A 14102-nucleotide genomic window follows, 5' to 3' on the forward strand; every position below is an offset into this window, starting at 1 on the left:
GTTCCCTAATGGAAACAATGGACTACGGTGATTGTGATGTGTCTGTGTAGATTCATTACTGTTACAAATATGCCATTCTGGTGGGGGATGTTGATCATCAGGCAGGCTATGGGGGTAGGGAGTATAGGGGAAATCTTCTGTGCCTTCCTCTCATTTTCACTGTGAATCTAAATACTTCTCTTAAAAATTTGTCTTTAAATTCTTTTTGAAAAAAAAAAACAAGTAACTCATGACTAAATATTAAGATATTGTAATTCCTTGATTTTTTAAATATAACTTCAAAGATAAAGATTAAAACAGTTTAAGAAGAGAATGAACACAAAATACACAAGTACAGTATTTTTCAACTTTTATAAACCCACAACCCCTTTTGATAACATACAAATCCGTAATTATTTGAAATTCTAATAAATACCATGATTTTTAAAAACCAAAGTCATAGCCGATAAGACTGCTTTGTTTTCAGTCTGCAAATAAGGGGACATGAAGACTAAAAACGCACTCTCTACCAAATTATGAAATGTTCTCTTATGTAGTTATGCCTTTCCTTTCAGAGTCATTGGCGTTGTGGGAAAAGCATGAACTTTGAAGTCAGACAGATCTGGTTCAAATATTCAGCTACACCACTTACCAGTATGGTGATTTTGAATAAATTACTGGGTTCACCATTTCTGAGTGTTTGTTGCCTTGTCTATAAAAAGAGTTAATAATCTATTCTTTACAGGGTATTTGAGAAATTAAAGAATTAAATAAATAATATTTTAAAAAATACTTAGTACCACAATTAAGTATATAAAGGGTATTCAGTAAACATCATCTCCCTTGCTCACTTGAAATAAAAGTGTATTTGGGTATTCAATGATCTTTAGATTATAGCCTCAAGGGGATTATGGGGACCCCTGGCTTCTAGCTTTTATTTGACCAGCCCTATCTGGAACACAGCTAAGGATCACAATTCAATTCCCTTCATCTCTACTCCCACATCCAATGATTCATCCTTCCACTTATTTACTCAACAAGTAGCTGTTGAGAGCCAAGTAGTGGACCAGGTGAGAAGTGGTCAATGAGAGACCTGACCCCTGCCCTCTGAGAGCTTACAGGCTAGTTCCTCCAAAGGAGATCTACTCTTTTGGGCTGCATGCTTTTTCCTGAATTGCTTGCATGAATTCAGGATTGCTTTGATTTATGATCCAGCCACACATCTGAAGCCACTGCCTGGAGACCCCACTTCCTATCACGGTTAGCCTCTTGAATTAGACCCATTGGAGAGAGATGCTGGCTCACAGCTGACAAGACTCTCCCAGATCATTGCCTTGGGCTTGGTGATGAGGATAACTAGCCTCTATGCTCACCTGCTGGGAGCTACCCACCTGCTATGGGCCAGAGTTTCCAATGGTACAGCTGGGATCACTTTTTAAAACTTTTTGTGATCCTAGAAATTGCTAGTGAATCACAGTGCCCCTAGTAATGTCACTTTTTTATTGACACCCATTGCCAGGACAGCAATTCTCTCCCTCTGTCTTCAGCAGTAAGAATGTTATTTCCAAAGTAGTGAACGATGCTCTTTGGGGATTTCATTTCAAACTGCTAGTAAAAATAAGGTTCTTCCCTATTTTTTCCCCTGTCTCTTTTAATTCAAGTGCACATCTCTATCAGTCATGTGAAAAATAAATGAACACAGTTGATCACTCTGTCAATACCTTCAGCAGCACAAGCAGAACTGACGCATGTGTTTTCAGACCACATCGTTCTTATTTAGCGCAAAACACATGACTCAGAGAAATCCAACGGCAGAGTATTTTTATGCTATTTTTGTTACTAGACAAAGCTCTAAAATAATAATTACACATGTATATATATAAAACTTTTTCTAAATAGTTTTAAACATCAAATAGTAAAGTTCATCTTTTTCAAGATAGTTTTAAACATGAAATACTAAACATTCTTTTATCTTAATAGTTAATACTTTGAAAGGAAATATATTAAACATATCAATGACATTATTTTTAATTTTAATGCTTCAAATATGTATTTAATTTGACAAAGATGAATAAGTGTGGTGTTAGGATACGTATTCCAGAGTTCTCAGTGAAATCTTTTTCCACTTCCTTTATCGCTTAGCTACCTCTCCCCTCAGTTAAACACATCATAGTAGTGTTTTCTTGCATAAAAAACCCACTCTAATAGCCTTTCTTGATCCTTCACAGTTTTTTCTATGTTCAAATAATCATTTACAGTCATATACAATACACACACACACACACACACACAAAATACTACATTCACTATTCTACATCTTGCTCTTCTCACTCAAAAACACCCTGTACGTATACTTCTAAGTCACCTGGTATATCTCTAATTAATTATTTTTATTACCTGCAAAATATTATACTTTATGTATTCTATGTATCTATTCCTAGCATAATGACATATCTGTTAAATGTTAGGGAACCAACATATTAGATGCAAATGAGAAACAAGGTATAGAAAAGAGATAAAATATATATATATATTTATATAAGCTTTATAATTTGTAACACAATAGATGTGGGTGATATGGTTGAGATGGGCAGTCACAGTGAGCATCCTAACACTCATCTCAGAATTGAATTTTCTCACCCAGTCACAGACAAACCCCACAACCATGGCAGAAAGATGGAGGGTGCCTCTTTGAGCTTATAGCTAGCATAAGCACAAGATGCGTCTTGTCAACAGGCTGGCTTCAAAAGAGAGAAAACTCTAGATGAGGATTCATGGGGGCAAGGACAATGGGCTGAACCAAGCAAGTTTAGTTTCTTCTCCCAAACTCATCAACCAGATGATTTCTTCCTACATCCAAAAACAGGCGCGAAGGAGAGATGGGGAGCAAGGTTAGATCTCCTGTAGCTGAAGCCTCCCACATAGAAATGTGCGTTCAGAAACAATAATTATATCTAACAGTTGCTTTTTGAATAATAGTATCCTTATAGTAAATTTTGATATCTGGTAAGACAAAACCCTTCAATATTCTTCATAATTATTCTTTTATTAGCTTTTAGGTACATATTTTCTTTCACATAGACTTTCAGATTTTTTTCATTCTCTCCCACCTCTATTCCCCACTTATACTATGGGTCAAGTCTGAGAATTGCATTAAGCATTTTTTTAGGGATTGATATTTTATAATAGTAATTATTTTCATCCAGAAATCTAATAATGTCTATTTTCTTTGATCCTATTTTATATCCTTTATTAATATTCTTCTGTGGATTCTTAGGAAAGTAACTTGCAAGAATTTTACAATTTTTAACTGAGATTGTGAATAGATTTTTTTTTTCGATTCACTCTTTAGATCCTTATTACTAGGATAAAGAAAAGTTATTCATTTATATATTTATTCTATAAAAATTTACTTTAAAATTTCTAAGAAAAGTACTAAGTGCACATGTGTAATAATAAATTTGAAAACATTGGGAGATATAAATAATTTCCCAAAAAATGTAAATTATCAAAATATAGCCCCCAAAAAGGAAAACCTTAATAGATCAATTGAATATTGAGGAGCAGCCTAGCGCAGCAGCTCATACCTGTAATCCCAGCACTTTGTGAGGTCAAGATAGGTGGATAGCCTGAGCCCAGGAGTTCAAGGCCAGCCTGGGCAACATGCCAAAATGCCATCTTTACTAAAAAAAAATATATATATATATACACACACACACACACACACACAAATACAAAAAATTAGCCAGGTGTAGTGGCGTGCACCTGTACTTTCAGCTACTTGGGAGGATAAGGTGGGTGGATCACCTAAGCCCGGAAAGTCTAGGCTGCAGTGAGCCATGATCATGCCACTGCACTCCAGCCTGGGCAACAGGAGTGAGACCCTGTCTCAAAAAACAATAATAAATAAAGAATATTGAGGAGCTTCAGTATAGCAACACTTAGTAACTGGAGATAAAATTTCACAAGCTCAAAGCACTGCCCTCAAATGAAAGTAGACCAACCCAATTTAGCAGAAATTGCATCACTTCAGAGTCTAAAGAAATAAAGAGGTGTTCTGACAATCTGTCCATCCGGACTTCACACTGAAGACTGACATTAAGCCACCATGTTGCACAAGTTGAGCAACAAACATCCATAAAATTGGCCTGGTGTCTAATGCATCAAAAAGGAAGCCTAAACTGACTCATGGTCATGCTGTGCTAATGAAGAAGAGCAGAGGTGGAGTTTTCTCTACCTTTAATCTCTTTTAGGCGTACCTTCCAGAAGAAAGGCCAGATATGTTGCAGCTGTGCCAGTCTCAGATCAAAAACATCAATTTATGCTGCAAAAATTGTGCTTTGAGAAGCACACCTAGAATTCAGACTGAATGAATCCATGGGAATCTTAAGAAGTTTCAGTAAAGAAATTGAAATGATGTTAAATGTTAATATGAAACAATAAAGAAAAAACTATAGGCTAATAACGCATTTTTCTGTAAGGCAGATTTTTTTTAACTTAAGTAGATAGTTTATTTGAGTTGAACTAGAGGACTGCAACCCAGGAGCATAGATATAAATTCAAGTTGCCCTCAGTGTATACTCCAGTTAGCAACAAGTGGATTTGTAAAGGCAAAAAATGGGGACCAGGAATAGGCTGATACAAAGTTGTTTGTCAGAAATTCTCACTGGTTTAAAGAAATAAATAATAATATATAAATAATATTGATTCACGATTGGCTATACATTGTTAAGCTATAGGATAAGCTTGTCCAACTTGCAGCCCGTGGGCCACATGTGGCCCAAGACAGCTCTGAATGCGGCCCAACACAAATTTGTAAACTTTCTTAAAACATCATGAGATTTTTTTTTTTTTGGTTCATTAGCTATCATTAGTATTAGTGTATTTTACATGTAGCCCAAGACAATACTTCTTCCAATGTGACCCAGGAAAGCCAAAAGATTAGACACCCCTCCTGTAGGTTACAGGTTATGGTGTCCAGTGCGGCATTATTAAGTTAATTTACAGCTGCCTGTGGCAATAGCAAGGAGTTTCAGGAGATGAATACATAGCTCAAAGGGGAGAGTGGGGCGTGACTGCAGTCTCATTTTAATGTATAAGACAGATTTATTAACAATTCAGTTAAGTAATAGATTCTAATCTACTTCTTAACGTCAGTGAATAGAATATTGTGTTTATTCAAAGGAAAGTCAGTTAAACATGTCCAAAACTGCAGAGAAAATAGTCGTGTGTGTAAACTAAAAGTTTGGTGCTTTCCTAAGCACTACAGATCCACTTGAGATGAACGCGTTCTTCTGTCACCCGAAAAATGCAGCCAAAAAATAAATAAATAAGACACTTGAAATGGCTGTTCTCTCTGAAATTAATCTTTTCAGGAGGTTTTGTAGTTCCTTCTTAAAACACCAACACTGAAACACAGAGTACAATAAGTTGTGCAAGTTTTACAGGTTTGACAAACGAACCTGGAACTTACTAATCATAAAAGTATCAGTCTGTGATGCCCCACTAGGTAAAAAGCCGGTAATACATGAGTCTTTGGTAGAAAAATGCGCTGACTCTGAAGAATAAACAATGACAGGCTCCTCTTTTAGAAGCATTTCCCTTCCTCATCATGATAGAGCTAGTGGTTGTCATCTGCAGTCATTCCTGAAATCCTGGAGGTCATTTCTCCTTAACGTTCCATGCTGTTTTCAGACTCCATTCTTCTACAGACAGGCATCTGCGGCATGGCAAGAAACACAGATGCTGCTTCATACATTTCCATTAGCGGGCAGGACTCCAGGCTCTGGTTTCAGAAGCTGGTGGAGCTGTCTACATGTTATTCCTTCCCATGGGTGGAGATCTAAATTAAAACACTCCTAAAAAAGAAAATCTCCCTCCTCAGAAATTACCAACAATAAGACCGATACAATTTGATTACTAGAAAAACAGAAGCCAACTCTCCCACGTTACTTAAAAATACTTGAGGACTTCTGAGAATTGTGCTCTTTATCATCAAAAGGAAGATGTAAAATATACAAATGAAGGGGACGTAGCAGAACCAAAGAGTGTAGTAAATTAATATTTGACTTTGCATAGTTGGTTCTCATCTTTTCATATCATATCATCCTATCACCTGACATGATGGAAGAGTTAGGACAACGTTAGGTTCAGGAGGGATGCCAGGTCCCCTGGGTCTAACCAAGATCCAGAACTTTCTAAGTTCTCAATCTGGTGTCTTCAGTTGATATACTATTGAAATACTTTACCTTATTTTAATTTCTTATGTTGTAATAAATTATTAGAATATTTAAATAACATTTAAATTTCTAAATAGAGCTAAAATATGTTTTTTCGTGAGTGCTATTTTTCTCATAAAAGAAGCAGAAAAGATTTACCAATAACAAACTTTATGGGAAGGAGACAGACAAGGAGGAGGGACAGGCATTCTCTTACATTATCGGTGGGAACATAAATTGGTATAGTCTTACGGATGACAATCTATGAAAAATTTGGACTATATGTGCCTTTTGATCCAACAGATATATTTGCTCAGATTTTTAAAAGGTAATTTCATTTATTCACTCTGCAAACTGTTGAGAATATTCTAGTCAAAGGAATAGACGTGTATTCCTCCCAGTCAAGCTCACGGTTGAGCGGTGGAGAAGGACAATACAAGCAACCCAAGAAATAAATTCTGCCGTGTATACTAAGCACTATACAGGAAACAGACTGGGATAAATGATTTTTTAAAATAGGGATGAGGGTGCTCAAGTGTTGGGAATAAAGACATCTCTGAGAAGGTCTCATTAGCTACCACTTAATGATGGGGAGGTTCTGCCTGAAGACTTGAGGCAGAAAGAGCTTAGGGCTTTGGAAGAATTAAACGTGTGCCTATGAGAGAAAGGGAGTGGGCGATGTGCCTGGAGGGGATAATGGGGAATGGGTCAGGCAGTTCCTTATACGACATGACAAGCAGTTTCTATTCTGTTCCAAGCACACTGGAAGCCGTGATCTTTTTAGAAATAGCACTCAGTGTGCTAAGTGAGGGACAAACTGGACAAGAGATGAGAAAAAAGCAAAAGTTCAGTTAAAAGCCCACTGCCCAGGCTACATGAGAGATGTTAAAAATTTAGCTAATGAGGAAGCTCAGAGAAGAGAGAACTAAAGTGGATTCAAAACACATTTACAGGTAAATCAAAACTTGTCAGTTATACCTCTGACAAATAAGAACTGAGGAAGAGATTTTCCTAAAAGAAACATTTTCTTAAAGTGAGCATTAGGTTAATTTGGAAAACTCCTTCGTCACACTTTTTATGACCTTACAAATATACTCCCACAAACAAGCAATTACCTGACCAGACTAATTCAGAGCAAAAAGAGGTTGACTCTGGTCCACAGCATAAGTAAAACGTTTAGAAAGATGTTCATCTACATTTACCCTTCTGAAGTCTGGGTTTAAATCAGCATATGATAAAAATTTTGCAAATCTTTTTACAGAAGTAATTCCAGGGATCAGAGAAGCATGGTGAACCATGTTACACACCATCTAAAAGGAAATTGGGTCAACAGTTCCTTTTACTAATTATTCAGGTACAGACTGTTCTCTACAGATGCACAATGATTACATTTTGTTACATTTCTGGATATTTTCATATGATGATCCTAAATGGAAGAGTTGTATGATTTCAATTACTTTGAATAACAAAAAGTGGTAGATCATTATTTTTGCAAGCCATTTCAAGATGTATGTGTAACTTTGGGTTGTTTTGTTTTGTTTTTTGAAACAGAGTCTCGCTCTGTCACCTAGGCTGGAGCGCAGTGGTGCGTTCTCGGCTCACTACAATCTCCGCCTCCAGGGTTCAAGAGATTCTCCTGCCTCCGCCTCCCAAGATTACCCTTCTGGGATTACAGGCTCGAACCACCATGCCTAGCTAATTTTTTATATTTTTAGTAGAGATGGGGTTTCACCGTATTGGCCAGGCTGGTCTCAAACTCCTGACCTCAGGCAATCCACCCGCCTCAGACTCCCAAAGTGCTGAGATTACAGGCATGAGCCACCATGCCCAGCCCAAGATATATATATAATTTTGTTAATGCATGATTTGTGAAACTATGATCTCAATTCATGAATTTCTGGATATTCAAGAATAATTAAATACCAAAAAGTAGTAATGTCTGAGATATAAGATATATTACATGTTTCCCATCAAAACAAACTAAAGCCAGTGAAGGCTTGCCAGTGAAAGCAAAGTTAATTAACATTCTCTACTTAATAGACAATAAAAGTTCTGTAGATAACGAGCTCTAGCAACATCATGGAAACCTCTGAAGACACTGCTCATTGGAATAAATATTCATTCTTATTGCTTCACTCCTTATGTGACAACATGACATGGTACAATTTCCGCCAAAGAGAGGAACGGTTTCTTTAGCTTTTTCAACCTGTGATGTGTTGTACCCACTTTTCAACTCATATATTTTCAACAAGGCACATAATGGAAGCACAATCTACACACAAAATGAAGATCCCTTTTAGTGATTATGATAGTGTTATAATTCTTATCTTTATTTCAACCTCTTGAGTAAGATCCAGTTTCAGGTTGGGCTTAGGTTTCCAAAGACATTATCCAGAGAGTAATAACATAACTAACCACTCACCAGAAAACACGGGAAAATTTTTCCTTCTTCCCTTTTCCAAACATAAATGAGAAGAAAAGAGAAAGAACTGCTAAGTCCAGAGGTTCTACCCAAATGCACGTCCCAGCAGGACTAACCTGCAGATTACCTTCCTAACACCATATAAATGTGGCCCGAATACAAGGGTGCTTTATTACCATACGGAGGTCCCCAGTCTTCCAAAGGAAAGGGAGTGTTGGCTTAACGTAGTGCTGTCAAGGGCACTTGGAAAGATGAGAGATCTCCAAATGCCTATGGACAGCATGATGAGATTTGTCACTGCGTTCTACAGTCCTCCTCTACAGGGACAAGAAATGGAATCAGCCTGCATCAGACCAATGTGCCATATGACGCTCCTATCAAGGCTGCGTTTGCTCTTAATATACTACCTGACCAAAAATCCTTAGATGGCATTTCAAAATACAAAAGTGAATTGCCAGTGAAATCCTTAACCTGTGTTCAGGTAAGCTAACAGTGGAATGATCATTACCATTTTTAAGCACTAATTAATTAAAATTGTTAACAAACTGGAGTTTTAGAAAATGCAAATCATAACAAAGTGAATCATATCTAGAATTTAGTCCACAATGCAACTTAATAGGTATGCTTACAAATATAATTCACTGGTTATCATTTTTAAAAATCTCCTTTGCCTTCATCACAATAACACTCTGAAGAGTTGCAATATATTAAATGATGGGGAAGAAAAAATCTAAAAGCATATTGTTTGTCTCTTCTTCCCTGCCTCGAAGTTTAGAATGCTATTATTCATAAAGGCCAGCTTTGTTCACATTATTTTTCAAATAACTTTCTTTTTTAATTATTAAAAAAGTATTCTCATTAAAAAAACAAAATCAGAAAATATAATATATAAAGATACAATGAAGAAAAAATAAAAATACATCTATAATCCCCTCATTCAAAAAATAAGTTCTAGTATATTATGGGGTTTGTCCATGCTTATATATGTCCTCACATTTTATTATAAGAAAAAAGCACCCATATACATCCACATGAACCCAAACTCTCACCACTGTTAAACAAATTCAAACACTAAATTCAGAAAGGTAACCAACATTTTGGTCACTGAATTCCGCATTATGTAAATCACTGACAAATTCAATAGTACTCAGCTCAGATTTTATCACATTTATTTGTTAACTAGTCTAGTCACGGAGAAATCGCCTCCTCACTCAGAAAAGACCTTGTCCTGTGTCTCAGTTTTCTCATGTTGGAAAGGATTCAGTAGTAGTTCACTTTTTGATCTTAGTCAAAAAGTGCATAAAATATGATATATAGAATTTAGCAGGAACTCTACAAAGAACACCAAATCTGGTCTTTTGAAATTTTCCTTCCTAGTGGAAGCAGATTTTAAGGGTTCCCTAATTATTTCTCTGTTACCATCAACACTCATCAGATTTGTCACAAATACCATTTAAGATATATGGTATCACTCAGAGATGAGCAACTTTTCTTTTTTTCTGTAAAGAACAAGAAAATATTTTTGACTTTGTGGCCGTACAGTCTCTGTCCATATCAACTCTGTTGTTCCAACACAAAAGCAGCCATTCACAATGCATGAACAAATGGGCATGGCTGTGTTCCAATAAAACTTTATTTACAAAGGCTTTATTTCAAAAACAAGACTTTTCTGGAAATGAAGGGTGGTGACGGTCGTGGTTGCACAACAATGTGAATGTATTTAGTACCACTGATTTGTACACTTGAAAATAGTTGAAATGATAGATTTTATGTTATGTATATTTTACCACAATTTAAAAAGTAACAAAAACAAAGTTTTGCTCACGAGATATTTTTTCTAACTCCTAGACTACACAATCCTTTCTGCTTAAAATACTCTGTGATTGGTTGGGTGCAGTGACTCACTCCTGTAATCCCAGAACTTTGGGAGGCCGAGGCGGGTGGATCGCCTGAGGTCGGGAGTTAGAGACCATCCTGGTCAACATGGCTAAACCCCGTCTCTACTAAAAGTACAAAAATTAGTCGTGCGTGGTGGCGCGTGCCTGTAATCCCAGCTACTCAGGACGCTGAGGCAGGAGAATCACTTGAACCCGGGAGGCGGAGGTTGCAGTGAGCCGAGGTCGTGCCATTGCACTCTAGCTTGGGCAACAGCGCTAGACTCCATCAGAAGAAAAGAAAGAAAGAAGAGCAAAGAAAGAAAGAAGAAAGAAAGAGAGAGAGAGAAAGGGGAGGAAGGGAAGGGGAGGGAGGGAGAGAGGGAAGGAAGAAAGGGAGAGAGGGAGGGAGGGAGAGAGGGAGGGAGGGAAGAAGGAAGGAAGGAAGGAGGGAGGGAGGGAGGGAGGGAAGGAAGGAAGGAAGGAAGGAAGGAAGGAAGGAAGGAAGGAAGGAAGGAAGGAAGGAAGGAAATTCCTTTGTCTGTACTACTCGGGAGACTGAGGCAGGAGAATTGCTTGAACCCGAGAGGCAGAGGTTGCAGTGAGCCGAGATCGCACCACCGCTCTGCAGTCTGGACGACAGACCAAGACCCCAATTCAAAAAAAGCAAAAAACAAAAACACTCTGTGATTAAGTGGTTTCTAAAACCTGATGTGTAATACTTCAAAGATAAAATTGCTCTTCCACCAAACCTTTCTTTCAATATTTCTGAAACTGTAAAAAGTACTTTAAATTCTAATGTTATAAGCAAAGTAGCTAAAATGGGGCTGGTAATTTTTCCCCTCTGCTTTATCTTGAGTTAGAGTCGAAATATTTAAGCACCTCCAACTATGTAACAGCAAGCAGGTTCACCACACTGGGGAAAATGTCTTGAGTAATGAAAAGAGCACCAAGATAATCTACCTTATTAGGCAATCTAGGCTTTTTTGAAAGTTATAAATGAAAAGAAATACAGCATAAAAGATGTCATTTGAATATTAGTGGAGTAATTTTGCAATGCATTATTTATATATTTCAAATATCCAAAGCACCATACAACTGTTCAACTTTATTTCTTTTTTTTTTTTAATTCAAAGCCTACATTCGTAGTTGCTTAATGGGATGTTTTTCTTTTCTTCATATTTTTAGTGCCTTTCAATAAAATATATCATTTCTTAACATCTACATTTTGCTTAACTTTAGATCTACCCACACATACTCAGGCTGAAAATAAATGCTCTTTTACAAGTTAGATTTTGGGGGATTTTGTATGTTTTGCTTTGCTTTTCGGTTTTCATTGTAACCATAGTCAACTAGATTCAGCCATAAGACATCAACACTGACAAAGTGTAGTCCGGACTAGCTTTTGCACTTCCACATCATGATTAATTTACTATTCATCTGGTACCTTCCTATTAAACTTTGTCTTTAGCCTGTGAACTTTTCTTTCAGCTTCCAACAAAGGATTTCATTGCTTTAGGAATTGAGGTGTGGCTAAGTTTTTACCTGGGAGCAAAGGTGATGCAAGCGTTTCTGGTGAGACCTACCCTTGGTTTAGGGTGGGGAGGGACCGCATAACAGACCATCTGTAGACTCCTTCAGAAGGCAGCAGAGACGAGACGCCACTGACGGCTTTTCTTAGCCATCATCTGCAGACGGCTGGCAGGATAGAAGCAGCGGCTCACTTGGACTTGTTCACCAGGGAAATCAGAGACAATGATGGGGCTCTTGCCCACAACCACAGGGGCTCTGGCCATCTTCATGGTAAGTCCTGTATTTTCCTAATAATCACAAACTTCCCTGCTTCATCTCTTGTTAAAGAATATTATATTTGATTGCTCAATCTTTATTATAAGTTCTAAAAGGAGAGCAGTGCAAATCCACACTTTAAAATGAAATTGTGAAGATTACCAATTTCCTTCTTTTGTTGTTTTCTGTCTATGTTGTATTTTACATAGAAAAATAAACCAGAAAGAAATGAGTTTTAAAAACCGTTTGGAATTTCTTTTTAGTTAATGAATTAAGTAATCTTAATCACAGGTTATATTTTCCACAACATTTTCACTTTCTTTAAAGTTATGCTTTTATTAGCTTTTCTAACCCACAAACAAGAACACAGGAGCCACTTCTGTTTCCCAAGATTACATGTCTCTTAGCATATAGCTAAGAACTCTACACGCCTGGGCTTGATACCTGACATGCTTTTAAAAGTAAAAAGTCGCAGAATTAAAATCAAAGCAGTGTTTGACTCTAGAGAAGTTGGGAGGATTATTAAGTAAGTATTTATGTTTAGCTATTATGTGCCAAAAGAAAATGTCAGCCTTTGGGAGTGGGGGTAAAGACATAGAACATTTTAAAGCCGTTTTTTCAGAAGAGAAATACTTCTGTTGATTGAGAAAGTTGTACATAGTATTATCTAAAAGAGAAACGGAATGTTACAGACTATTTAAAACCTGGATGTTACAGTTTAACTTACTCCTTAACTGTGTTCTTATAGCAAAAAAAAAAAAAAAAAAAAAAAAAAAGTCACAATATTATCTGTTATATGGAGATATCAAAGTAGTTAAACATACCTTAAAAATGAACATCAAAACAATTTCTAATGCTAATTCTAATGGTTTCTATGATAAGCTGGGTTGGCCTAGGCATCAATTTACCTCATTTCTTCATCTAAAAACATTGAGAGAAATGGACTTCAAGAAGTCACACGGAGCTAGATCTCGGGAAAGGGCTTTCTTAGCTCTCCCTGAAATTATTATTATTATTATTTTCTTTCTTTTTTTTTTTTTTTTTTTTGAGACAAGGTCTGGCTCTGTCACCCAGGCTGGAGTGCAGTGGTGCGATCTCAGCTCACTACAATCTCCACCTCCAGGGTTCAAGCTATTCTCGTGCCTCAGCCTCCTAAGTAGCTGAGATTACAGGTGTGTACCACCACAACCAGCTAATTTGTTTGTATTTTTAGTAGAGATGGGGTTTTGCCATGTTGACCAGTCTAGTCCCAAACTCCTGGCCTCAATGAATCCACCCACCTCGGCCTCCCAAAATGCTGGGATTACAGGTGTGAGCCTCTGCACCTAGCCTCTAAAATTCTATTTCTATTACAACAATGTAACTGTTTTCAGTACCTGATGAGTTTATTTGAAAGGAGGATGTTGTTCAAGAGAAATGTGACAGTTGTATGACTTTCCCACCTTTCCAGATGGGAAATGTCGGGGCTGCACTCCGGGTAGTCTGATAACCCCTATGTCCAAGCCAGTGGCAAAGCTCGGGAAGTTAGGGGCCATGCAGCATGGGCTGTCGGGATAGTGTTGCCATGAGGACATAGGATTGGGCCACCACAAGCTAAGGAGGCCTCTTTTTTTTCTGCTTTGACATATAGGCCACTCTCAATTACCCCTCTGATTCTGGAGTGACTGTGACATCCTTATATTGAGGCTAATTTTTATTTTTATATTCCCAATGCTTATTATATCTATCTTAGAGTGGACATGCAATTGTTTGAAGAATGAACAAGTGAATGATTTAATGAACCCTCTCTTTTTTTTTTTTTTTTTTTTTTGAGACGGAGTC

The 14102-nt window shown here is 37.2% G+C and overlaps 1 protein-coding gene across 1 annotated transcript in view; it reads left to right on the plus strand.

Annotated features, from left to right (window-relative positions):
* The first annotated feature begins 11052 nt into the window (after positions 1-11052).
* The window catches only part of DSG3 (desmoglein 3), a 32048-nt gene continuing 28998 nt past the window's right edge, over positions 11053-14102 (plus strand). The window contains exon 1 of the mRNA XM_003914270.5: positions 11053-12296. Within this exon, the coding sequence (XP_003914319.2) occupies positions 12249-12296 (48 nt within the window). The 5' untranslated portion in view covers positions 11053-12248. The remainder of the gene's footprint in view (positions 12297-14102) is intronic.

The sequence above is a fragment of the Papio anubis genome, chromosome 19 (genome assembly GCF_008728515.1).
Source record: "Papio anubis isolate 15944 chromosome 19, Panubis1.0, whole genome shotgun sequence".
Lineage (NCBI taxonomy): Eukaryota > Metazoa > Chordata > Mammalia > Primates > Cercopithecidae > Papio > Papio anubis.